Below are 24,619 nucleotides of genomic sequence, written 5' to 3' on the forward strand. Positions count from 1 at the left end.
ATCGCAGGCTGGAAAACTGTCTTCATTTTCCACCAAGGCTGATTTCAGTACATTTCCTTGGATGGATTTTTAGGTCACTTCTGAAGGATCCAGGGATGTAACCAAAGTGGACGAAAGCCAGGCAGGTAGGGAGGGGAGGGTTAGCCCCATTGGAACAACAGTCCTCCCTCCAAATATTAAAAGACACATCACAGCCTTTGGCTTGTTTAAAATCAGTGCCTGGATGAAGATATCACCAGACCTGAATGTTGCACAACTCCAGGGAAGTTGCATAAGACCACTGATAGCAAAAACAACCATCAACAGGTTTTCAACAGAGAAGGCTCCATCCACTGACCTCAACAGACCCCAGAACTGCCAGCTGCACAAAGACAGAGTGAGGATGTGGGGCTAGACAGCAGCTCGAGTAGCCAAAGAGCTGAGGTACCCATTGTGCACAAACCCTACCAACAGCTCCCATGCCTAGGGACAGCTGGTAATGCAGCATCTGGAGAGTACAGTAAAGGGAAACCTCCAGGGGACTCTAGTCCTGTGGTGTCAGAAGCTAAGACCCATGATGGACTAGTCTAGGGAGTCATCAGGGAGAGGGTACCCCGGGCTCTAAGCATCCAAGATTATACAAACCTGGCCTATACCTGTCCCCTGCCCCCCACACCCAGCAGAATCTGGATGGAGGGCAGGCAGTAGAGGCCTGCTGCAGTCTGAGACACACACTGACACTTTGCGGCCAAAGGCTTTTATTATACCTCAACTCTAGGGCTGTATTCAGAGCCCCAAGTACAGTAGCACTGCCAAGTGCCAGCTCTCCCCAGCTCAGGCCTGCCAGAGGCAGGAGCTGGGCAGCGCTCACACCTGGCACCCCTGGGTACTATACTCTTGGAGGAAGTCATTGAGCTGGGCGCAGGCTGCCCGCTGGCGCGTGGTCCGGCACAGGCGAGCAGAGGGCATCTCCTCAATCCAGCTATTTGAGTCCAGCAGGTACTGGGGACTGCAGAGGACAAAGGGGGTAGCAAGGGTCAGGAGCAGAAAGCACAAGGCCCCTAGCTTCTGAGGAGGGCCAGGTAACTCACTCTTTCTTGAGGTCATAGGTGGCCCCATCCAGACCCATGATCAAATATTCTTTCTGAGGCTCCAAGCGAAGGCGGCAGGAGGCCCGAACTAGGAAGTTTCGAGTCTGACCAGCAGTGGCCTTGGCGTCCTTAGCTGAGAGAAAAGCGCACACAGAAGTCATCAGAGGGGCTAGGGGGCTAGGAAAGAAACAGGGTCAGGGGCTCTGCCTAGATCCTGACATTGAGCCACGCTGCTCTGATGGGAGGTGCTCCTGAGTTCGTTTCTGGGCACCCAGGCTCCGAGGGGTGAGGGGATTTGTGTTCAGGCTGTCAGTGTGTTCACAATCACACCAGCCTCGGTGCCTCCCTATAGCACAGCCTCTCTAGGTCCCTTCTTACTAAAGTGAAGAACTTGCGTGATCTTCGTCTCAAAGAGGCGGAAAGCAGCTCTGCTATCTTCTCGAAGCACCTGAACCTGGAAGCCTAGGAAGGGGGTGAGGGAAGGGAAGTTGGTGACCCCGAGGCTGAGAAGGCTAGAAGTCAGGGCCAAAGCAAAGAGGCCACAGAGAGGCCAATGGGAGGAGCAGGCAACATGGAGAGAAGACGCCAGCTGGGCTGAGAGGGGGGTTAGGACCAAGGCCAGGGGAAAGACTAACCATAGTCCACTCTGGGATAATAGCAAGCAAACTTCATCCTGTAACCATCCTGGTCCTGCACCCCTCGCTCCAGGGCGCGACGCTGTTGGGGGCACTTCCCTGAGGTGGAGGGCCCGGGTGAGATGCTGGGAAGGCCCCCACAGCCCAGCCTCCCCAGTCCTCCCCAGGGCCTTGCCTCTCACCCTCAGCACACTGGCAGACGTCAGCAGAACACAAGGTGGCCAGGAGTTTGCTCTTACTTGGTGCCCCGTAAAACACGGAACATCTGTTCTCTAGAGAAATGCAGAAAGAGAGGAGAGGGGAGAGAAGTTAAGGCAATACCTTCCCTGACTGCCTCCCTGTTCCATGGAGGCCAAGACTCCCTGCCACCCTTTACTGCACCAGTTCCTGGTGCCATGGGTGACAGCACTTCCGGCCACCTGCCCTGGATGCCGGGGGTGTCTGGGACTCACCAGGGCTGTAGTAGTCATACAGGGCTGCGCTGGCAGGCTGCACCAGCCCCACGGCCACCTCCTGCACAGCTCCAAAGCCCACACACTCCCGGGAGGTAGGGACCTGCACAGAGGGGAGGGGGCGTCAGGGACCCACTCCCAGCCCACAGCCTTTCCTTGGCCTGTTTGGTTGGTTGCCCACTAATCTTATCTTCAGTGTCCTTCACGTTCTAGTACCTTCCTGCCATCAAAACACTAAACAAGGTCTCTGATGACTTCACTGCCAAGATGGTGTCCTTGTGCCAGTCTTCACTGCCCCAGGCCCTCTGCAGAGGGACATAGTCTCAAGAGATCCCCTAGTCTGAGGCTTTGCTTCTGAGCCACCCCTGATTGTCACCTGCTGATGTCTTATATCCCTTGTCCTGCTTTCCCAGGAGCACAGGCCTGAGGCCTGGCTCTTCTCCCTTCCGTACCCTTGAGTGACAATCCATTCTTCCCTTCTAGGCTGATGAACCCAGGCTGATCTTTCAACACCTTGCATTGTCGTAGAAACCGGGAAGTCCTTCCAGGGCCTCAGCTTGTCTCCAAGGTTCCCTTCTGCCAGCCCCATCCTCTCCACTGACAGGACCACTGCCATCTTGTAGGGAGAGCTCCTGGCTCTGCCATGCCTCCCACAGGCCTATCCTTGTCCTCCTATCGAGATCCCTGGCCACCTGGCACAGCTGCTTCCTGAGAAACCGCGGGATCCTGATGTAACTCTGCACACTTAGGAATCCCGCTCCATGGCCCCTTCTCTCCTCACTCACCGAGTCAAAGTAGAGTAGGACATGGGGCCCATTCGTCTCAAAGTGACTCACATAACGGTCAGACAGGGAAGTCAGCTGCAGGGAAGAGGAGAGTTACAGGTCTTTGGCCTTGAGGCTCTCGTATAGAACCCAAGAGAGAACCATGAGGATTGGGGGGTGTGTGTGTGGGGGGGGTTGTTCTGAGTGCCTGACCGGACCTTCTCCAGGTCAGCCCGCAGGGCGTGGAATCCACTTAGGAGAGTGATGTCTGCAATGGCCATGCCAGATAACTCCACCTTGCCGTGCCGCCTGTGGAGAGATGCCCAGCCCTCAGACCAGGTCCCGCCCCTCCTGCTCCTGGCCTGGCCGACCCCCCAGCACCCCTGCAGTCCCCAGAGCCTACCAGATGCACACGGTGTACTGCACTTTGGATTCCTGCTCCTCTGCCACCTTGGGCGCCTCCCTCCTGCGGCGGCTCCTCCGTCCCTCAAACAACTGCAGGGGTGTGACCCGCTGCTCGAGGGCGGCTGGGTCATCCCCGGCTGGGAACTCCTCATAGTCGTATTCCTCATAGTCCTCGTTGGCTTCCCCTGTGCAGGAAGTCATTGGGAGGGGCTAGGAGGCCACTCAGCCACACCAGACCCCTCGGCCCCCCAATACTCACTTGTGTATTCCACATAGCCTGTGACTGTCACCTCAATCTGAAGGTCCTGGCAGGTTGTGTTCTTCATGTCCAGGACATTGTAGGTACGAAGGATCTGGATAAACAAGGGATGAGGAGAAGACACGGAACACTTGAAGCACAAGGCCCCAGTCTCTCTAGTCTTCTTCGTCCCACCACACGAACAGCACCAAATGGGCCACAGGAGTGAGTAAGACTTGTGACAGAGATGAGGAGACAGGGCACCTCTAAGGCCAGCCCACTAGGTGGCGCCACAGAGGAGGTTGGAGTGGAAAGCTCAGGAATGGCTTCTGGCCAAGGCTTGAAAGAAAGAGGATGAGCTTGTCCTGCTGGAAAGGAATCAGGCAAGGAGCTCTGTGTAGATGAGAGATCTGGACAGAGTAGTGGGAAGGACCCAACAGTGTGAGCCATAAGATAGTAGGCAACTCTGACATGTGAGAGAGAGAGAGAGAGGGAGAGAGAGAGAGAGAGAGAGAGAGAGAGAGAGAGAGAGAGAGAGAGAGAGAGAGAGAGAGAGAGAGAGAGAGAGAATGTGTGTGTGTGTGCACACCTTGAATGTAGGGCCTTGCACTCTCACTTGGCTTTTATTGCTCAAGACTGGTATTTTTACCACTTGAGCCATACCTCTACTGCTGGACTTTCCTACCTGAGCTAACTTGATCCTCAGATCTCAGCCCCCTGAGTCACTAGCCTTACAGGTATGAGCCACCAGCTCCCAGCTGAGTCTGACTTTTTTTTTTTGACCAGTCCTGGGGCTTGAACTCAGGGCCTAAGTGCTGTCCTTGGGCTTTTTCAAGGCTAGAGCTCTACCACTTAAGCCACAGCACCATTTCTGGCTTTTTCTATGTATGTGGTACCAAGGAATCAAACCCAGGTCTTCATGCATGCTAGGCAAGCACTCTACCACTAGACCAAACTCCTGGCCTCTGAGTCTGACTTTTTTTTTGGGGGGGGGTGGCAATCCTGGAGCTTGAACTCGGGGCCTCAACAATGTCCTTGGGCATTCCTCAAGGCTAGCGCTCTACCACTTGAGCCACAGCACCACTTCTGGCTTTTTCTGTGTACGTGGTACCAAATAATCAAACCCAGGTCTTCGTGCATGCTAGGTAAGCACTCTACCACTAGGCCATGATCTCGGGCTCTGAGTCTGACTTTTGAAAAGACTAATCTGGTATCTCTGGAGGTCAATCACATCTACCATGTGGACAGTAGATCAGAAGGGTGAGATGAAAGACAGAGCCAAGACTGTCTCCACAATGGATCTAGGAGACCAGTGACAAGGGCCCTGCACCACAGAGGAGCAGAGCAGGCGTTACTAGAGCCAGGAGAAAGACAGACCATCAGCATCTAAAGTGGTAGCCAGAACCTGTGTGAAAGGGACATTAGATGAGAGACATAAAAGGAAGAAGGGGTTGGGGCTGTAATATTTATAGATCAAGGGGCAGACCTGGGCTGAGGAACAGAAGCACCCAGAAACAGGGAGACAGAGTGAAGGGAAAGGGCCAAGATGGAAGCAGGGCAGACCAACCCTGAGGTGGCTTCTTCCTCCCCTGAACAAAAGTTCAGCTCACAGAGACTCAGTGAATGCCTGTGTCCTCCTCCCTGGTCCCTCCTCCCACCCTCCACCCAGCTACCGCCCAGACTGCCCACTGGTCTCACCTTCAACGTGCCTTTGCTGTTTCCTCCCACCTTCACATCAATCTTGCTGCCCAGGAAAAACTTTTAGGAAAAGAAAAAGGGAAAGGGCATCAAAAGGGCACCGGAAAACATGTTTGGTTGCTCTAGTTTACCACCTCCCTCAATATAACCTCCTCCCCAATTTCTTTTTCCAAAGGTTTCCACCTTGACATGCATTCTCTCCAACTTCATGAATCCCTAAGGGGCAGACTCGGCACATACATTATTTTACAAGTGAGAAAAGTCAGTGTCTCAGGAATGACTTCTGGCCTCATCTAAGGCCAGAAGATTGTGGTAACCCCAGGGAGGGAGCTGATCACCTGTAGCTCCTCTTCTAGCCCCTTGATTTGGTGGTTGTTCAGCTGCAGCACATGCGACTTGAACCCACTGCGGCCGATAGAACTGAGAGTCACGTTAAGTCCTTTCTCCTCAGTGGTGTGGGAAGTGATCCAGTATGCAGACAGGGCATCCAGGGCAACCACTGTGTCCTAAGGAAGTTAATCAGGACTCAGGAACATGGCCTCAAGAGCCCCCTCCTTCTCCCTGCCCCATGACAGACCCTACCTGGGTGCTACGGAATCCCCCTTGGTAGTTGCCCTGGTGGTTGAGCCAGTTCGCTGCATGATCAGCCAGCTCTGCTTTGCCCTCCCGGAGCAGCAGGTGCAGCAGGCCATAGGCTGTGGTTTCGATCCATAGGGCTGGGGCCTGGGGCACAGGGTCTGATAGATTACGAGGAGCCAAGGTGGGTGGCACAGCATTGTTCTGAGAACCAATGACGGATCCCCAGTACAGGTTATCTGGAAGGGAAGATAAAGGAAACCTACAAGTGAACTTGGGAAGAGGATCTTAGCCTCTTGGCCCTTTGGCACAAGTGCTAAGCTTTCCTGATTCTTCTCCTCCTTCTTTGTGCTGAACTCAATGCCTTGCTCTCTTGCTTGGCTTTTTTTTTTTTTTCTTGCCAGTCCTGGGTATTGAACTCAGGGCCTGAGTGCTGTCCTTGGGCTTTCCCAAGGCTAGAGCTCTACCACTTGAGCCATAGCTGGCCTTTTCTAGGTATGTGGTACCGAGGAATCAAACCCAGGTCTTTGTGCATACCAGGCAAGCACTCTACCACTAGGCCAACCCCCCGGCCCTTGCTTGGTTTTTTTGCTTAAGGCTGATTCTCTAACACTTGAGCCATACCTCCACTTCCTAATTCTACTTCTTAATCTTCTCTACTCACATTTTTATTCCTTGGGGTTCTCTCCTCTCCCCTCTGTTCTCTCTCTTCTCTCCCCTGTCCCCTTTTCCTATTCCCTCCCCCCTTTCTGCCCCTCCCTCATCACCCAAGCACAATGCCAGGACCCTTTTATCCTCACCACCAATCTCTTGGGCCATGGCCATGAGGTTATTATGGGCAACGTTCTGCAGGTCCTGGGAGGCTGAGGTCAGGGTCAGGGCATAGGCCGTGATGGCGGCTGCGTGGGCACCCAGGAGCCCAGAACTTGCTTTCCCCCCTAAGAATGAGTTTGCCTTTGAGATAGAGGCTTCCTAGAGGGGAGAAAAACAGGGAAGAGGATGTTGATTGGCTATCCGGGTTCCTAGGAGAAAGGAGGAGAGCCAGGGGTCAGGGAAGGGCAGATGGTTGGAGGTATTCTTACCACTCTCTGCTTCAACTCCTCTGCATTCTCATCTTGGAAGACAGCCAGCCCATGATGAAGGGCAATGACCACAAAGGCAGTGAGGGCCGTGGTCTCGTCATTCCCTACTAGGCCCCCCTGGGTGAAGGGACAAGGAAGATTTTGGTCAGGAGAGGAAGGGGTAGACATAGTCCTTCCACTGGCTCTCTTTGCCTGGCCTCCTCCATTCCCGCACCTGCATGCCCCTGTGGATCACTGGACAGGGGTCATGGAAGGAGCCATCTGTCTGCTGTTGGGACAGCAGCCACTGAGCTGTCTCCTGAAGCTTCTCAAGTGAGCCACCCACTTGCTCCTGGGCCAAGCTCAGAATCTTCAGCACGAAGGCTGTAAGCCTAGAGGGAAGAGAGGGTTGGTTGAAGATGGGCAGTGGAGGGCCTAGCCTCACCCTTTCACCCTCCTTGCTCTTCACCCCCCAGGGCCCTGGCCCTCGAAGACCGGGAGCCACATTCCAACCTCACCAGGTGCTGCTGTCCCGATGCAACCAGGCCCCATAGGAGCCATCGTTCTTCCGAAACTGCTGGATCCGCATGTAGCCTTGGAGAAGGAAAAGTAGTTCCTCAGTAGAAACTCACTCTTCCGGTCTGTGCCCAGGGCCACGGCTCTCCAGCCCCCATCTTCCTCTCTCTAGCCTCCAAAGCTGCCTTCTTCCATGAACTGTCCTCCCCAGGCCCCACGCCTGCCTGCCCCTGCACCCAGAACCTTTCTGGATAAGATCCACAGCATGATCCTTGGTCTCAGGCTTCAGTTTGCTCCACTGCTCTGTCTTGTCCAGGTAGTTGGAAGCAGCCAACGTTGGGGCTAATAAGGTCATGGTCTGTTCTGCACAGCCCATGGGAAGCCTAAGGAGGGAGGTCAGGCCTCCTGGGGATAAGGCTCCCTCGGAGCCCAAAGTCTCCAATGGATCTGAGGCTATGGAGGAAAGAAAAAGAAACTTGAGGACAAGACTGGATCTGAGCTCTCAAGATCAGAGGGTCAAAACGGGGGTCCAAGCCAGGCACGGTGGCTCACGCCTGTAATCCTAGCTATTCAGGAGGCTGAGATCTGAGCATCTCAGTTCAAAGTCATCCGTGAGACTCTTATCTCCAATTAATCACCAGAAAACAGGAAATGGTGCTGTGGCACAAGGGGCAGGGTGGTAGCCTTGAGCTGAAGAGCTTAGGGATAGTGCCCAGGCCCAGGGTTCAAGTCCCATGACCAACAAAAAAAAAGGCGGGGAGGGTACCCACCTGAGGGCCGGGGTGACAGTCTCACCTGTAACCCTGACAAAGCTGCTGAAATCTCCATCGGGGACAACATTGGGATCAGAGTTTCCAGGAATTTCTAAGCTTCGGCCTCGGTGGTCTGAGGAAACGGGGGAGAGTGGCAGTCTGTCCTGCCATCCAATTCTCTGCACCCTTCAACCCCAATTCAGGAGGAAGCTGATAGAGGGGAGAGAGGGGTCACTCACCCATGGGGTTGAGTTCATAGATGATCTCCTCTACGTGTTTAGCTCCCTCCTTCTGTCTCAGGAAAATCATAGCTGTGAGGTCTCAGACAAGACTCTAACCTGTCCTGACAGGGTCAAGGACCCTGAGACAGAGTTGGGGCATAATTGTAGATGATGTGAGGCGACCAAAGTGTTGGGTTTGGGCACTGGAATCCTGGCTTGGCCAACACAGTGCTGACACAGGGGACAGGCTAAGAGCCCAGGGACCTGGGATATCGCACTCACCTCGATCCGAAGAACCTTTGACACTGCATCCCCCATAGGGAATTCAAGGGACCCTCGAGCCACCACCTTCAGGGATATATCAGCGGCTGTGGTGGGCACCACAGAGAAAGCAACAGGCCGGGCAGAACCTGCAGGCACCAGCACCTGCTGGGCCAGGCCTCCGCCCCCGGCCAGGCACAGCCCCTCTACTGGAGACACATGGACGCTCACCTGAGGACAGGAAAACAGATTCCCAGAGCTCTAGCTCAGTCAGGCTCCGCAGTCCACCTGTCCCTCACTCTCCACCCTCAGGTGTTCAGTCTCCCATGGGGCCTCACGGTCAGGTTTTTATCCAGGTAGTTGTAGAGGACGGGTCGAAGCTCAAGCTGCTCAAAGCGGCGCACAGAGAATGGCAGGCGGAGGTGCAGATGGAAGTCCCGGAACACTCGGAGCTGGGCTGGCTTGGCGACGCACAGGCCTGATTAGTGGAGGACATAGAGGAGCAGAGGTCAGAGGTGGAAGGGAGCAAGATTTCAGGGCTACAGGAGGAGGAAAAGGAGTGGCCTCGCCCAGACTAGGTGCACGCTGGTACAGACAGTTGAATCCCTAGACTCCCTTCCCGTGCTAATAAGGAAGGGCTAGGCTGGATCAGGGCGATGGAAGACGGGGGACCTGAGGCCTAGGCAGGTCAACTTCACCTTTGCTCCTGGATAGGCTCACACCATGGATCTCCCATGTGGTCAGAGAGTCAGGGAGCCACAGCGTCAATCTGGGGTGGGAAAGGTAGGAAAGCTTCCATTCTATTCCAACTAGCTCCAGACACAGCCCAGTGACAAGGCCAGCATCCTCCCTGCCCCTGCCTCACCCCTCCCCCTGGTCCTCACGTGTGGGACTGGTCCACAGTCTCCACTCTCCAGAGCCAGTTCTCCGGAAAGAAGCTGCGCACAGGAATGTCATCTTCATCCATCAGGTCCTCCTCCTCCAGGAATTCCATGGCTGGGGACAGTTGGAGGGCAGGATTGTGGAGTGGCCATGCGAGCCTTTTAGGTACCACTTCCTATCCCCTGGCCCTACCAGGCTGTTTACCTCGGGCCAAGCTCACTTGGCTCCTTTTCCTGATTGTCTTCCTCAGGTTCTCAGCGAACTGGCAGCAGGACAGGAAGGGCTCCCGGCAAGCCGGCCGCCGCACCCGAGCTGCCCGCTGCTCACAGGAGCGTGGCATGGGCAGCCGTGTCAGTCCATCATGGCAACAGCGCTTTGCATCTGGGGAAGCGTACTGGCCCACTGCCGGGCATGGGCGTGGGGTGAGTATGATCAAACAAAACCCCAGGCCCACTAGGACTGCTCTCAAGATCGTGACAGGCCACTGAGAGAGCCCCGGGCCCATCCACTTCCAACCCTAGAACGGAAGACCGAGCTCCCTGTCCCTGAACATCCCCGGTGGACGTGCTAAGGAACAAAAGAGCAGAGCGACAGAGCCCCATCCTGCCACCCAGAAACTAAGCCAGCGGAAGTGACTATTTGGGCACCCACAACTCACACTTCTCACTAATTGCCTTTTGGAAGTTCACATTTCTCTTTTGCCGGGTTTTCTTCTCCTTGGGACAGCTCAGACCTGGCAGAGAACAAGACCATTAGTTGAGCCATAGGGGACCTCCCATCTTGCCTCCCTTTCCTCTGCTTGGCCTTCCCACCCCTCCAGACCTTGCCTCCAGAGCCTTATCTTCCCCCCCATCCACTCCTCCACGTTTGTTCTCACTCTCTCTAGTTGCGGTCAAGTGGGTCCCATCAGAAAAGGCTAGCCCTGCTGCCTGGAACACCTCGAGGGCGCTGTCCCCACCTCCAGGGCTGCAGCCAAGGCTGTAGCTATCCATGACTTCAAAGACCTGGTAAGAAAAGGCAGTGATGCGGTGACACACAAGTGGCTCGGAGGCAGGACCAACCTGCCAGCTATGGATGAGAGGGCAACTAAGGAAGAGTTAGGGTAGGGAAATCAAGGCCCAAGGTTGAGAGGGTGAGGACAGATGAGGAGAGGCCCAAGTGAGATCTAAGAACTGAGCTCAGAACTTAAGATCACGGGAAGGAAACAGAGGCAGGAAGACAGGGGAGGAGGCTTGACAAACCTTGCTCATGTCAAGGGGCTTATGGGACCTGCCACCCACGGCATACAGAGCGGTATCCACGGCTCCCAGTGCCACCAGTGCCAGGGAATCCGTCCGTATGTGGAGCTTGGTATTGTCCCCATTGCGATACTCCTTAGAGCTATCCAGGTTCAGCTCCAGCTGGTGCAAACGGGAGGAGTGGGGTCAGTCAGAGTCTCTCCACCCCGTGCATCCTCAGGATAGCCCCATGGTCTGTGGGCAATTGCTGGGTTCCCCACTCTTAGCATCCCCCCAATCCTCTTTTCTTCCAACCTATTACCTTGCCCTCACAGGCCCCCGCCTGAACATCCACTCGTAGGGAGTTGGCTACCAGGCGTCCTCCATGATAGCAGAAGGCCACAAAGTAGAAGGAAGGTGCCAGGTGATGGTCCACGAAGATGGAGACTGAGGTCACAGTCCTCCTAGGCTCTCGACTGACAGACACAATCTCACCCCTGGATAGGATCTGAGCCAAGGACAGGAGGAGCGAGAGTGGCTCCCTCTTCCCTGTATACCCCCAGTCCTGAGACTACGCCCACATGGTCCAAAGGGCTTCACTACACCCTGGAATGACTCTTCTCTCCAGCTATGCATACCATGTGGTAGTAGTGAGAGAAGGTGGCCCCACTGATGCCCACAGTTCTCAAGTTCAGGTTGAGAGTGTCTCCGACACTTGGGGAGCGAAGATCCACCGGCTCAATGGACAGAAAGCCAGCGCCTCCTGGGGGTGGGGCTTGTACCCTGAGCTTGTCTATGGCTGGATAGAGGGAGCCTGCAGACACCTGGAGAGGCAGGCAGGTTGAGGTAGAGTCAATGGCAAGGAACGAAATACCCCATCCCTCCCCCTAAGCTGAGCCATGTCCCCTCAGAAACCAGCTCGCCTTCCTGCCCTTCCCCCAGGCAAGAGGAGTTGTACCGAGAGCTGCAGCTCTGTGGCGGTGTGGGGGACTGAGATGGGAATGCTGACTACGCCAGTCCCATCTGTGTTCTGTTGGAAGTCTTTGAGTGTAGAAACTGATCCAGAAGACAGTGTGGCAGAAACTTTGACAGGAACGTCAGAGGCTGGGGAACCTGACATGTCTCGGACCATGGCCTATGTAGATGGGAGAAGGACCAGTAAAATGGAGTGGTCAGCAAGATGGTAGGCCCTTCTGACCCACACCCACTGCCCTCTGATTCTCCTGCCCCTCCAGGAGAAACCTGCAGCAGGAAGGGGGCCCCAGGCACGAGATGTCGCTTGGTGTTGCTAAGATCCAAAGAGAAGGGAGAGGACACAAAACGCCAGGAAGTAAGCTCGGCTTCCTCCATCTCCCCGCCTGCAAGACAAAGGGCAGAGAACTCCCAGGAGAATAGGAACAGGGAAAGGCAGGCAGAAAGTGGGGGGACCTAAACATTTCCTTTCCTACTGAGTTCCTGGGAATATGGGAACCAATTCATCTCCACCTTTGTTGACACAGGATCCAGATATGTATAACACGTAACTACTGGATAAGTGAGTGGATGGATGAATGGCTGAAGGAATAAAAATTTTAAAAACCTGAGATTGGCCGAAGTTAGGGGTAATGCTCACACTGAAGACCGGGGCTATAGCTTGGATCTTAAGTGTCTCCCCAAAGGTCAGGCTTAGGTCCCAATACAGCACCATTGGAGGTGATGGAACCTCTCCATGACGGAGTTGAATCAGAAGCCTTTAAATCATTAGGGGGTGCCCTCAAAGGAGACAGTGACACCCCCCGTCCTTCTTCATCCATCTCCTGGCATGAAGTGGGCAGTTTGGGTCTATCACACGCTCCCTGTCGTGATGAGGTACCTGGTACTTCACCACAGGGCCAACAGACCACACACCGGAAATTCATGAGTTGAAATAAACCTTTTTTTCTTTCTAAGATGAGGGTGTCATATATTTGTTAGAGTAATGGGAAGGTGACTAGTACAGTCCTCTCAGAGGTGACACAGGTAAGGGGCTGGAGTTATGATAAAAGAAAGCCACCCACCTGGAGACTCAATGACGGCTGCTGCAACATAGAGGCGCAGCCCTACAAGGTCAGGGATGCTAATGCCGAGCTTCTGCAGAGCCCCCTGGGCCTCAGCCTTTGAGAGGGAAATGTGGTTCTGGCCTTCCACCAACTGAGACACAGGAGAAAACAGGAAGTAGGGTGAGACTGAAGGTCCCCACTTCTCCTCTCTAATATCACCCCCCTCCATCTCCATCCTACCTTGTTCTGGGTCTCCAGCCCCCGCAGAAAAGACTTTTTGCCATCTTCATCCAGGAGTGCAAAGCGCACGTATGCCACCCCTTGCACGGGCTTCCCATAGATGTACCTGTTACCATGGTGAGATGGGAAAGAAGGTGGGCCAGAGGCCCGGGGAGATAATGATCCAGAAGAGAGGGAAACCGGGTGCCCATTCACTTGCAAGGGGGGGGTCCAGGAGCAGAACCTAGTGAGGGAATGAATGTTACCTGGCCTGGATGTCTAATTGGATTTCCCCAAGGTCAGCAGGGGTTGTCAGGATGTAGGGTTTCCCAGGGACGATCTTCACTTCAAAGTTGGGAAGAACTGGCTCAGGGTAAAGAGGCAAGGAGGTCAGACTCTAGTGACCTTCAAAGGCTCCCTTTCAGGACACCAGTGGTCCACACCTGTACTCCTAGTTATTCAGGAGGCTGAGATCTGAGGATCACAGCTCAAGGCCAGCCCAGGCGGAAACATCTGTGAGACTATCTCCAATTAACCACTCAAAACCCAGAAGTGAAGCTGTGGTTCCAAGTGGTAGAACACTAGCCTGGAGCAAAAACAGCTCAGGGACAGTGCCCAGGCCCTGAGTTTAAACCCCACACAGACCCCTCCCCCACCTCCATTCAGGACTTCTCTACTCCTTCCTCCCCCCCCCCCACACCTCTCATTTCCTTCACCAAAAGAGCAGGGCTCACCATATTTCTTCACCTCAAAATGGGTGCTGCTGTTGGATCCCACGCTATCTGAGAATCGGGCTGAGATTTTCCAAATCCCTGGTCTGAAAATAGACAAAGCAGGGATTCAGCCTATTTGAGCAGATGGTAGACCAGTACCCAGAAGCCCTAGGAAAAGGCTGAGAAGGCAAACCAGAGGTAGCCCTGCTCAGGGCTTCCGGGAGGTTAAGTGTGTGTAGAGGGAGAGAGCCCCGAGGAAGAGGAGAATTGGAATGGTCTATGTTGTGGGGAGGGGACATTCTCAGTTCTGGGGAGCTCACTCTGAGATGTCTGGAATCACAAAGTCATCCTGCAAGATGGATGTGGGAACGTATACCTCCTTCTTCCGTACAAGGAGGCCACGAGAGTTCTGCAAGAGCAGCAGAAATGGTCTCAAGTGAGAGACCACACACAAGCAGGGTCGGGAAGGTCAGAGGTCAGGGACTCACCTCTACCATGACTGTGAGGGTATCAGTAGATGGACGCATCTTTTGATCAAGTGCAAAGACCCGGTACCTAACTGGAAGTGGAGATGACAGGGTGAGCAGCAGTCTATATGTACAAAGGGAGGGTGAGCTTAATTCCAAGGAGGAAAACACAGCTAAATATTTGCTAAGCAAGTCCTGAGTGGACTGGGAGAGAGGTAAAGAAGAGTCCCTAACAGGCTCACCCCGCTGGCCAGGGTTATAAATGGGCTGGTCAGTCTGCAGAAAGAGGTGACCCCGGCGAGAGGAGAAGAGCAAGTTGACACCCTGAGTATCTGTCGCTTTGGAGAGAGATTTCTTCAGCCATGGAGTCTGGGCCACTAGCTGGACTTTAGGGTTTCTGTGGCGTTGGGAGAGCCCACAGTTCTCTACATCTCTGATGGGGATCTGTCAGGAAAAGGAGAGAGAGAGAGAGCAGGTGAGACAGCAGAAGGAAACAAAGACCAAGATAGAAACACCACACATGGCTGGGTGTGGTGGCTCAGGCCTGTAATCCTAGCTACTCAGGAGGCTGAGATCTGAGGATCAAGGTTCAAAGCCAGCCTGGGCACAAAAGGGCCTGAGACTCTTATCTCCAATTAACCTCTAGAAAACAGGAAGTGGGGCTTGGCTCTAGGGCCGTAGCCTTGAGCTGAAGAGCTCAGGCTCAGCGTCCATGCTAGATTTCAAGCCCCATGAACCCCCCCTCCAAAAAAAAAAAGAGAAAGAAAACAGCACAGTCTCCTGGAATAGGGAAAGAGGAAGGAGGCCAGTGAGAAAGACAAAGTCACATAAAGGGGAGAAGCAACAGGAAGGTATGAGAGCGTTACCTGAAGGTTGAGAAGTACCAAGTCTTTTTCTGAGCTGAGGGTAAAGTCCTTCTTTGGGGAGCAGAGGACATTAATACGATATGGATTTCTCAGGAAAACATATCCTTTTACTACTTGTCCTGGGGGTGCTTCGAGAAGCTGTATTCCCACTGACAGGGGGGTCCCCAACTTCACCACAGAAGGAGAAAACAGGAGCAACCTATAGAGAGCGGTGCAGGACAGCAGTGAGACTCTGCCAGACCCATCCACCCTGGCATCCCCTCATTTTTGAATCAAACCCCACTGCCAGTCCCACCCCCCAGCCAAGCATTCAGTATCTTGAGTATCTTGCCCCAGGACCTGGGCTGCTGAAGAGATAAGACAAAGAAACTGGAAGCCCAGATCAGTCCCCAGAAGAGCCTCATGGCTGGAGACTCCAAGAGGGATCTGATTTGTCTGCCCCTCTGCTCCCCTCTGGTCAACCGAGGGCTTAGGACACAGTTGACTCTGGACCTTGCCCCTCCCTTAGCCTGGAAAAGCTGGGAAACCACGTGATGGGCAAGAAATGCAACTGGCCCCAGTCCCAGTGTTGTGGGAGCAGGTTGGACACCACGGTTCCTGAGGGAGTCTGAAGAAATCTTGGCCCAGAGACCAATCTTGTCCTTCCCTTTAACTCCCTCATTCCAGTGCCCCTTCCCTTAACTGAGAGTATCTCTGTGCATGTTACACACGCAGCTGGGCTTGCCTACGTGTGAGCCTTCAAGGGCCCACAGTGACCTAGATACACAGAGCATTGAAAGGTCCTAAACAAGCCAAAGTTGGGCTTTAAAGTCCCTGGCCTCTTACTTTCACCACAACTCTTACTGAGCTTCTGTGACCCCAACAGTGACTCTGGTTCAGGACAGCAGGTGCATCCACACCACACACAAGAATAGCCTGAAATGTCAGCTAACCCTATATTTGTTGAACAAGGCCAAAGCTCAGGCCTACAGTTGGCTTTTGTTTTTTTAACCTCCAGATGAGATACTGGAACACATATGACAGTACACAAAAAGATACCCAGAAAAGTTCATGGACAAATGTACTTTATTTAGTAGTTTCAACCAAACATGTAGAGCAGATGACTTCCTCCTCCCCCAGCGTCCTACCCCAGCCCTGCAGCAATCCCACCTTCTTATTCCAGACAGAGCAACATAGTATCCTCTTCCAAGACAGACAGCATACATAGATTTGGCACAACTTCTGGCTCCACATATGTGGAAGGGCAAAGGAGCTCCACACATAGCCTGCCACCAGTCAGAACCCAGGCTCCCAGCAGCAAACCTATGTGGTCTTCTGTGGCCGTGAGAGCCCACCACTTGTCCAGGTGCCCAGGCTTCCTAAAGCGACCCTGACCTTGGCCACCACTGAGAAGCACTTCCAGGAGCTTTTAGCCCCACTTCAAGGCACTGAGCACCAACTAGAATCCTCAAGTGTCTGGCAGGCGGAGGAGGGTTCCAGAAGTGGTGGAGACACTGTGAATGAAAAACACAATACTGGAGGAAGCTTCCTGGGCCCAGAGTGTAGACCTCAGGACTTGATCAGAAGTGTCCCTGAGTTCCAGATAAGAGTGAGAGAAGGACTGGGGTTCCCTGATTGATTCAACACGAGCCAGGAGGAAATCCAACACTGAGCACTGCTCTGTCATCTGACAGGGGACAGAGGGATACTCACCAGTCCACCAGCTGAGCTCCAATGAGATCATGGGCATGGTAGGCAAGGCCCAGCCGTACTGCAGAAGGTGCCCGCCGGCCTAAGAGCTCTGATAGGAGCAGCTCTCGGTACTTGGCCTTCCGGACCATGCCAAGGACAGCCTGGCGTCCTGGAGAAGGGGCCCAGGAAAAGGAGAAAGGTGAAGAGGTCTGAAGAGTCACTGACGGGTGTTCTTGAGGAGCTGAGGACTCAAGAATACCTTTAACAAAATACTTGATGAATCTCCCAGCTCCAGGCACAGCTAGCCACCAACTGCCAGCATCACGGACTGTGAGGACTCCAGCATTCACCAATTGTCTGTGGGCAGTGGTGGGGAAGAGAGATGCAGCCTGAACTCTGAGAACCACCTTTCCTCCCATCTATTCATGTCTGGACACTAGTCTCCAGAAACAAGCAATTGTGCAAGAGGGAGCAGCTAAGAAAATGTAAGCTGAGACAGTGTGTGTTCACACCATGCTGTTTGCCACCTCTGTACCCCTGCTAACTCCACTGACCCTGCCTGGAACTCCCTCCTATCACTAGTACGTTTTCATTAAATCAGTTTTCTCCTCAGATGTCCTCCCTGAGCACAGGACCTCAAACATACTTGAGAGGCTTCTCTGGGAAAACCCAGGCCCATGCCATCTCACCAGAGTTCCTGCCACATCTTATTGCCAGTATCTGCTTCCCTAGCGAAGATCAGTACTTGATTTTTTGTAGGATGTTTTCATAGTCATGGATTACTAAGTAGGAGGCCAGAGCTAGATATGGCTCCCTTATATTTGTACTGACCCTGTGTGTTTTTCCCCCAGGGTGGGGTGGAATATTTTGTTTTTGAGATAGGGTCCTGCTATCTAGCTCTAGCCAGCATTAATCCTATGATCCTTGTTTTCAGCCTTCAGCAGTGCTGCCTGGCTTAGGGGGCTTTTTTTGAATAGGAATGGATAGACATTGTAGCTCCCACCCTTCTTGATCCTCTTAGTCATGGTATGATTAACAGCAGACATTCATGGTTCCTGCCAGGCCCCACATGCATTTAATAAGTCCCCTGCTCTCTTGAACTTCAATCTGGGATTCTTTCCAAGACCTCACTTAAAACAGGCCTCCTTTCTTTCAAGAAGTACATACAGGTCATTTTATTAAATAGAAATTCCACTGGAAATTCCCTAAAGGTCCACTAAAAAGACAGGATGGATGTATTGGAGGGAGGCTGGGAGGTGCCTTTGATCCTGCAAGTCTCACGTGATCTCTGGGTCCCTGAAGCCAAAAGTCTGTGTCATTTGGTCCTGCTGGAAACTAAGATCCCCACAGACTGGAAGCACCGAGGTCAGGAACTTCTGCACTGCCCCTGCATATGGTCGACCATCGCAGGCCTTGAGGACCTGGAATCAGAGATCAAACTCACAGCCTGCCCCTACTTTCCCACTCCAGCTACCCCCTCTCCTCTCCAGGTTTCCCTAGTGTTTTCTTTCTTTCTTTCTTTCTTTCTTTCTTTCTTTCTTTCTTTCTTTCTTTCTTTCCTTTCTTTCTTTTTTGCTTCAGTCGTGGGCATCTTGAGCTTTCAGCTCAAGGTTAGCTCTCTACCACTTTGAGCCACAGCACCACTTTCCATTTTCGGGTGGTTAATTGGGATAAGAATCTCAAGGACTTTCATGCCCAGGCTGACTTTGAACCAAGATTCTCTGATCTCAGCCTACTGAGTAGCTAGAATTACAGGCATGAGCCACTGGTGACCAGCCAATTTTCTTTTTGGTCCTTCCTCTTCCTTCTCTTCCTCTCCGCTCCCTCCCCCGACAACTCCTGGGGCCTGAACTCAGGGTCTGAGCACTGCCCTTGGGCTTTCTCAACGCTAAAGCTCTACAGCACCATTTCTGGCTTTTTCTATGTATGTGGTACCGAAGAATTAAATCCTGATCTTGGTGCATGTTAGGCAAGCACTCTACCATTAGGCCAAACTCCCGACCCTTCTCCCTCTTTGTTGTTGTTGTTGGTTATGGGCTTAAACTCAGGCCTGGGCACTGTACCTGAGCTTTTGTGTTCAAGGCTAGTCTAGTATTCTACCACTTTAAGCCACAGCTCTATTTCTAGTTTTTTAGGTAGTTAATTGGGCATAAGAGTCTCACCAACTCTCCTGCCCAGGCTTGGTTTTGAACCAAGATCCTCTGATCTCAACCTCCTGAGTAGCTAGGATTACTACTTACCAGGATCCATTCCTTCTCCAGTAGGATGTGGGATAAGGAAATGGGGTGTTGTTTTTGTTTTTAACTTCCATTTCTTAATTTCCCTGCCCTCCCCCTCCCCCCACATATGGTCACACATACTCTGGTCCTGTAGTCCTCAGTGTAGACAATGCCATGGGCATCCAAGTCGAAGCCCAACTGGATGATTCTGATTTCACCACACTCTTGAAGCTCTTTCTGTCTCCAGAGATGGGAGTAGAAAGGAGGAAGTCAGGGTAAGATTCTTTGTTATACCTGAGTATTTGAGGACAGGGAGATTTTTGCTTGCCAATATTGGGGAATTTTTACTGTATAGGATGATAGGTGGATGGATCATCAAGCAGCTTTTTCCAGGTACTTGGCCTACTCTTCCATCCTTCTGCCTTATGAGTTGTCTGCCAAACAATATTTTTTCTCCAAAACTAGACTCATGCCAAGCACTAACATAACATCCTAATTAAGATGGGCACCAGTGGCTCATACTTGTACCACAAAGCTACTCAGAAGGCTGAGATCTGAGGATAACGTTCAAAGCCAGCCCAGGCAAGAACATGGATGAAGCACTTATCAACTATTAATCAGAAAAAGAAAAAAGAAAAAAAATAGAGCTGTAGCTCAAGTGGTAGGAAAAAAAAAACAAAACTTGGGAGTAAAAAAGCTAAGGGAGGGCAGGGAATTTGGCCTAGTGGTTAAAGTGCTTTCCTAGCATGCATGAAGACCCGGGTTCGATTCCTCGGTACCACATACATAGAAAAAAGCCGGAAGTGGTGCTGAGGCTCAAGTGGTAGAGCTCTAGCCTTGAGAAAGTCCAAGGACAGTGCTCAGGCCCTGAGCTCAAGCCTAGGACTGGCAAAAAAAAAAAAAAAAAAAAAAAAAAAAAGCTAAGGGAATCCAGGTGCTGCGGCTCACACCTGTAATCCTAGCTACTCAGGAGGCTGAGATCTGAGGATCAAGGTTCAAAACCAGTCCCCACACTAAAGTCCAGACTCTTATCTCCAGTCAACCACTAGAAAACCAGAAGTGGCGCTGTGGTTCCAGGGGTAGGGTGGTAGCTAGCCTTAAGCTGAAGAGCTCAGGGACAACACCCAGGCCCAGAATTCAAGCCCCATGATGACTCCCAAAAAAGAAAAGGGATAAAGAAGAGAAAATATTTGAAGATATTTGCACACCCAATGCTATGGACATGGTATTGGAAATATAAACATAACTACACAGACATAAAAACCTATGACTCTATAGACATATTTTATTTCATAAATTAATATGTATCTATGATATACAAACCCTCAGCCTAATTTTGATTATGTTCTAAAAACTAAGTACCGTGACAGTATATAGAGATTGCCTTCTTGAATACTTGTTAAACAAGTCATTTGAAATATGATGTAAAATCAATGTTAATAAATTTTTTAAAAAAAGAGAAAATATTTAAAGATATTAACAAATCCATAATACAAGAGTATATTAGTCCAAGCTCATAAACTCATAGAACAAAGGAACAAAACAATAAGTGAAGCAATAGAATATTAACATCAGCTGTAACTGCATACATATTACTTTTAAATATACATATATATATCTCACTTGGCAAAATTGACATGTAAGGCAAACCTCAAATTTCAAATGACTAAAATCATACAGTATGTATGTTCTCTGGCCACCAATGTCATTTATGCCAAAAATCTGTTAACCCAGTAAAAGTCACCCAATAAGTCAAAGAAAAAAAATCACAAAGGAGATTAGAATATACCTCTCACTTATAAAAAATAAATACAAAAACAGTATATATTACTATTTAGAGAGAAACTATAACCTTACATGCTATAGAAAAGATGAAATTTAATGAGAAAAAACAAAGTGAAAACCTAAAACAGAAAACATGCATAGAAAGCAACAATGCCAAAGGTGATTCTTTTTTTGTGGTTTTTTTTAAAATTTCATTTTAGGTGAATTTTTCTTTGTGTTTTGAGACAGGCAAACTCCTGCTATGTAGCCTCAGATCCCTCTTCCTCTACTTCCCTTTACATCAGTGCATCTCAAATTTAAAAGCAATAGTCCAAAGATAGAGATGCCTACAACCCTTTTCAAGAGATGGTAACTCATTATCCTTGGGTGTATCCCAGGAATCTCAATTTTCTGAATAAGCAGCCCAGGCAACTCTTAACACTATTTTGAATGCTGGTGTCTTCCACAATTATGGATTTAGTCCTAATACCTTGTGATAACTCTTGATCTGTTTGGAGATCTTGCAAAACACTCCATACTTCGTACATATGGAACAGACCTGTGCGTGTTTTTTTCCTGAGAGGTTAAAAATCGCATCTCTACTCTTCCCGCTCGATCTCCCTCACATCCACAAACTGAATCACTACTCACGCCTCCCTCCCTTTCACGTCTCGATCACTGGCAAAGACTCAACCACCCACTGTCCACTACAGTTCCCTTGGATGTTCTTACATCTTGTACATCTGCCCCAACAACTCCATGGTTTCCCCCTCTACTCCCTCTGGGACATCTGGGAGTTACACAATACTCCTTCTCACTCTCCTCTTGCCTCACTCAGGTTCTCCCTGGCTCCCACATTCTCCTAACTTGGGCCTTCGGCAATTCTCAGCTACAGGACCATCCGAAAGGATCTCTCTGACTGCGCTACCTCCAGTACGGTTCTTCACATTCCCCACCAGTTTACTGCCTTCAGTGTGAGGCACAAACGGCACTGGTGGACAAGGTCCGCCAGGGTCCTGCCTGACGCCTGTTCGCCTCCCACGGACGTCCGCTTGACCCAAGCATGCGTCCTGACGGCCAGCGGCCGTGAGGCAGGGGTGGGGCCTCTACCGGCGGCTCTGACGCCCCTCACCAGCTGGCGGTCGGCCTTCGTCCGGTCGGGCACGAGGCTGTACACCTGGCTCCTCAGCACCATGGGCGGGAGAGCGTCCTCGAACAGGCCTCGCGGGAACAGCTGCGCTAGCTCCGCCACTGCCCCGCGCGCCGACCCCGCCTCGCCCCTCAGAGGATCCACTCGCACGGGCCCTCGCTCCCGCTGCCTCTTCGGTCCAAACGTCTCCGGAAGCAAGCGACGCCTCTTTCGGTTCATACCCCGGGATCTGGGGGCACCGGAGGTGGGGGTAGACGTGGAAGGAAAGGCTAGTGAATGGGCTCTTCCGGCGCGGGGCAGTGACGTAGGCCGGGGGGCGGGGCGTCCCGGAGACCACGTGACCAGGAGAGAGGCGTTGCTGGCTCTCTCTCCGGCCTGCGTCTGGAGGCATGGGCGCCGGGACCACTCACACCTAGCCGCGGCTCCCCACGGCCGCCGACTGGCTCCTGCCGAGAACCCTGGCGTGGGCAGTGGCCGCGCTGGGCTCCAATTCCGGGAGTAAACCTTGGCGCCACTCCCCGCCCCGAGGGATTTGCACACAACAGTCGCTGAATGAAGGCGTCATCCGAAGCAGAAAAACCACCTTTGCAGCCTTCTTCGGCTTTTGACGCGATTACCCTGACGTCACAAGCCTTGCGGAGGTGAAAGTCAAGGTTGGAGGGCTTTGAGGGAAACGGGTCCTTCATCTGAACCCAAACTTCCTACCCATGTCTGCGTGGGGGGGGGGGGGAGAGCTCTGGAGTGAGGGCACAGGGCAAGGAAAAAGGCTGCTGGGTACTTGGCTGGCTGAGGGGCTGGGACTTGTTTGCTTCAAGGCCAAAACCTGGGAGGATGCTTGCTTGGTCCTCACCTACTTTATAACATGCCACTTTTTCCCTCGCAGGACCTCATGGAGTCCACAGGGACCAGGAAGAGAAGATCTGAGAAAATAGAAGTAGCTGAGCCTCAGAACAAACTCCCTTGCTTAGCACCTTCATTGTCCACAGAACCTGCCCGGTACTCTGGATCCTTTCCTTTCTACCGGCGCCCTTCTGAATTAGGCTGCTTCTCCCTGGATGCCAAGCGTCAGTACCATGGAGATGCCAGAGCCCTCCGGTACTACAGTCCACCCCCAACCAATGGACCCAGCCCCAACTTTGACCTCAGAGATGGATACACTGACCGATACCAACCTCGGGATGAGGAGATCAAAGAGAGGCTGGACCACCTGCTACGCTGGCTTCTGGAACACCGAGGCCAGCTGGAGGGGTGAGCTAAGCTTAACACACGAGTAGTACTTTAGACTTGCCCTACTCTCTAGCATCAGAGCCACAGCTAGAATGGGACTCAATTCTTATGAGGATTTACAATGAGAAAACTAGCCGAGCTAAGGCTTGTGTGTCAAGCCCAGCCTATGACTCTTCCCTCTCAGGGGTCCAGGCTGGCTGGCAGGGGCCATAGTGACATGGAGAGGGCACCTGACAAAATTGCTGACCACACCATATGAACGGCAAGAGGGATGGCAGTTGGCAGCTTCTCGGTTCCAGGGAACATTGTACCTGAGTGAGGTGGAGACAGAAGCTGCTCGAGCCCAGAGGCTTGCACGGCCACCCCTTCTCCGGGAGCTAACGTACATGGGCTACAAGTTCGAGCAGTACATGTGTGCAGGTGAGAGTCATCCCTACTCTGGTCTATCCCCTCCCCATGTGTTTGAGAGCCTCTACCCCCACTGCTGCTTCTCTTCTTGTACAGACAAACCTGGAGGCTCTCCAGACCCCTCTGGGGAGGTTAACACGAACGTGGCCTTCTGCTCTGTGCTACGCAGCCGCCTGGGAAACCACCCTCTGCTCTTCTCGGGGGAGGTAGACTGTATTGACCCTCAGGCTCCATCCACACAGCCCCCCACCTGCTATGTGGAGCTCAAGACCTCTAAAGAGATGCACAGTCCTGGCCAGTGGAGGAGCTTCTACAGGTACAGGATAGGGGTAGGCAAGACAAGAGCCCACATTAACAGCTGGGAAGGGGCCCTGGGGAAGAAGGTGAGGACAGAATGGAGGGGAGAGGAGGGATCTCACTAACTCTTTGCTTTTCCTGTTAGATACAAGCTCCTAAAATGGTGGGCTCAGTCATTCCTTCTAGGGGTCCCAAATGTTGTTGCTGGCTTCCGTAACCCAGAGGGTTGTGTCTGTTCCTTCAAGACCTTTCCTACCATGGAGATGTTTGAACACGTCAGGGTAAGTCAGTGTCACAGCTTTTACCTGTTTCTACCCCTTGCACCCAGACTATTGGTTCAGACTAAGACTGTTGTCTGCCTTGCCCTCCTCCCACCATCACCTGATTGCCAGCCTTCTATCTCCTCTGCCCACTCCAGAATGACCGAGATGGCTGGAATCCCTCTGTGTGCATGAACTTCTGTGCTGCCTTCCTTACTTTTGCACAGAGCACAGTTATCCAAGATGACCCCAGGTGAGACATTCAGCTGTTTCTCCCCTGGATTCCAGGAACTTAGCCTCCACTCCTTATCCCAACCTCCATCTGCCTCTAGGCTCGTCCACCTCTTCTCCTGGGAGCCTGGCCATCCAGTCACTGTGTCTGTACATCGAGATAGTACCTATACTTTCCTGCCCACATGGTATGTGGAAGCCATGGCCCAAGACCTCTCATCATCCCCCAAGACACCACCCTCCCCCAAGGACTGATGTTTTGAAGGAACCTATCCTATGTCAATGCACAGAGTAAAGGCATATTTCTCAGCGATTCTCTGCTGTTTCTCAGCTGATTCACTTCTGCCCCATTCCTCAAGGA

At 52.3% G+C, this 24,619-nt stretch overlaps 3 protein-coding genes across 5 annotated transcripts; 1 reads left to right on the forward strand and 2 right to left on the reverse strand.

Moving 5' to 3' along the window:
- Positions 1–720: 720 nt before the first annotated feature.
- C4a (complement C4A (Chido/Rodgers blood group)) lies at positions 721–15,499 on the reverse strand. The gene is made up of 41 exons (XM_090355944.1): positions 15,371–15,499; positions 15,032–15,230; positions 14,408–14,609; positions 14,187–14,257; positions 14,019–14,107; positions 13,720–13,802; positions 13,252–13,348; positions 13,007–13,112; positions 12,785–12,917; positions 11,991–12,106; positions 11,707–11,883; positions 11,387–11,572; positions 11,071–11,256; positions 10,773–10,931; positions 10,409–10,535; positions 10,190–10,264; positions 9,736–9,933; positions 9,534–9,645; positions 9,348–9,418; positions 8,988–9,127; positions 8,671–8,880; positions 8,407–8,458; positions 8,211–8,300; positions 7,659–7,868; positions 7,418–7,493; positions 7,135–7,291; positions 6,921–7,037; positions 6,639–6,810; positions 5,845–6,077; positions 5,601–5,768; positions 5,263–5,322; positions 3,586–3,679; positions 3,325–3,511; positions 3,140–3,230; positions 2,943–3,017; positions 2,158–2,260; positions 1,888–1,977; positions 1,706–1,804; positions 1,449–1,532; positions 1,071–1,203; positions 721–988 (listed from the first exon to the last, which is right to left on the reverse strand). Exons 1-41 carry the CDS (start codon positions 15,433–15,435, stop codon positions 847–849), a joined length of 5,235 nt encoding a protein of 1,744 aa, XP_090212070.1. The 5' UTR covers positions 15,436–15,499; the 3' UTR covers positions 721–846.
- A 587-nt stretch (positions 15,500–16,086) lies between these two features.
- On the reverse strand, positions 16,087–22,124 carry Whr1 (winged helix repair factor 1). Its single transcript, XM_090356039.1, has 6 exons — positions 21,818–22,124; positions 19,063–19,158; positions 17,984–18,123; positions 16,962–17,059; positions 16,724–16,871; positions 16,087–16,524 (listed from the first exon to the last, which is right to left on the reverse strand). The coding sequence occupies exons 1-6, from the start codon at positions 22,052–22,054 to the stop codon at positions 16,479–16,481; spliced, it is 765 nt and encodes a 254-aa protein (XP_090212165.1). The 5' UTR covers positions 22,055–22,124; the 3' UTR covers positions 16,087–16,478.
- An 82-nt stretch (positions 22,125–22,206) lies between these two features.
- Positions 22,207–24,571, forward strand: Dxo (decapping exoribonuclease). 3 transcript variants are annotated; one of them, XM_090355994.1, is made up of 7 exons: positions 22,207–22,488; positions 22,719–23,083; positions 23,247–23,482; positions 23,567–23,786; positions 23,913–24,048; positions 24,186–24,280; positions 24,360–24,571. In XM_090355994.1, the coding sequence occupies exons 2-7, from the start codon at positions 22,725–22,727 to the stop codon at positions 24,511–24,513; spliced, it is 1,200 nt and encodes a 399-aa protein (XP_090212120.1). In that variant the 5' UTR covers positions 22,207–22,488; positions 22,719–22,724; the 3' UTR covers positions 24,514–24,571. The 3 variants fall into 3 exon arrangements, with proteins under 3 accessions (XP_090212120.1, XP_090212119.1, XP_090212122.1); XM_090355993.1 differs by having other exon boundaries at positions 22,208–22,476; XM_090355996.1 differs by lacking the exon at positions 22,207–22,488 and having other exon boundaries at positions 22,909–23,105.
- Positions 24,572–24,619: the final 48 nt, after the last annotated feature.

The sequence above is a fragment of the Megascapheus bottae genome, chromosome 22 (genome assembly GCF_031878675.1).
Source record: "Megascapheus bottae isolate mThoBot1 chromosome 22, mThoBot2.hap1, whole genome shotgun sequence".
In the NCBI taxonomy this organism is placed as follows: Eukaryota; Metazoa; Chordata; class Mammalia; order Rodentia; family Geomyidae; genus Megascapheus; species Megascapheus bottae.

Excerpts from the sequence above, each read along its gene's own strand:
- C4a (XM_090355944.1), bottom strand. The coding sequence starts at position 15,435 with ATGAGGCTCTTCTGGGGACTGATCTGGGCTTCCAGTTTCTTTGTCTTA. Across the intron at positions 11,573-11,706 it reads CCACAGAGCTGCAGCTCTCG|GTGTCTGCAGGCTCCCTCTA; the intron begins GTACAACTCCTC and ends CTGCCTCTCCAG. Across the intron at positions 3,680-5,262 it reads ACAGCAAAGGCACGTTGAAG|ATCCTTCGTACCTACAATGT; the intron begins GTGAGACCAGTG and ends TTGTTTATCCAG.
- Dxo (XM_090355994.1), top strand. The coding sequence starts at position 22,725 with ATGGAGTCCACAGGGACCAGGAAGAGAAGATCTGAGAAAATAGAAGTA. Across the intron at positions 23,483-23,566 it reads CGAGCAGTACATGTGTGCAG|ACAAACCTGGAGGCTCTCCA; the intron begins GTGAGAGTCATC and ends CTTCTTGTACAG. Across the intron at positions 23,787-23,912 it reads CAGTGGAGGAGCTTCTACAG|ATACAAGCTCCTAAAATGGT; the intron begins GTACAGGATAGG and ends TTTTCCTGTTAG.
- Whr1 (XM_090356039.1), bottom strand. The coding sequence starts at position 22,054 with ATGAACCGAAAGAGGCGTCGCTTGCTTCCGGAGACGTTTGGACCGAAG. Across the intron at positions 17,060-17,983 it reads TTCAGGGACCCAGAGATCAC|ACAATTGGTGAATGCTGGAG; the intron begins GTGAGACTTGCA and ends CACTGCCCACAG. Across the intron at positions 16,872-16,961 it reads CATCAAGTATTTTGTTAAAG|GACGCCAGGCTGTCCTTGGC; the intron begins GTATTCTTGAGT and ends CCCCTTCTCCAG.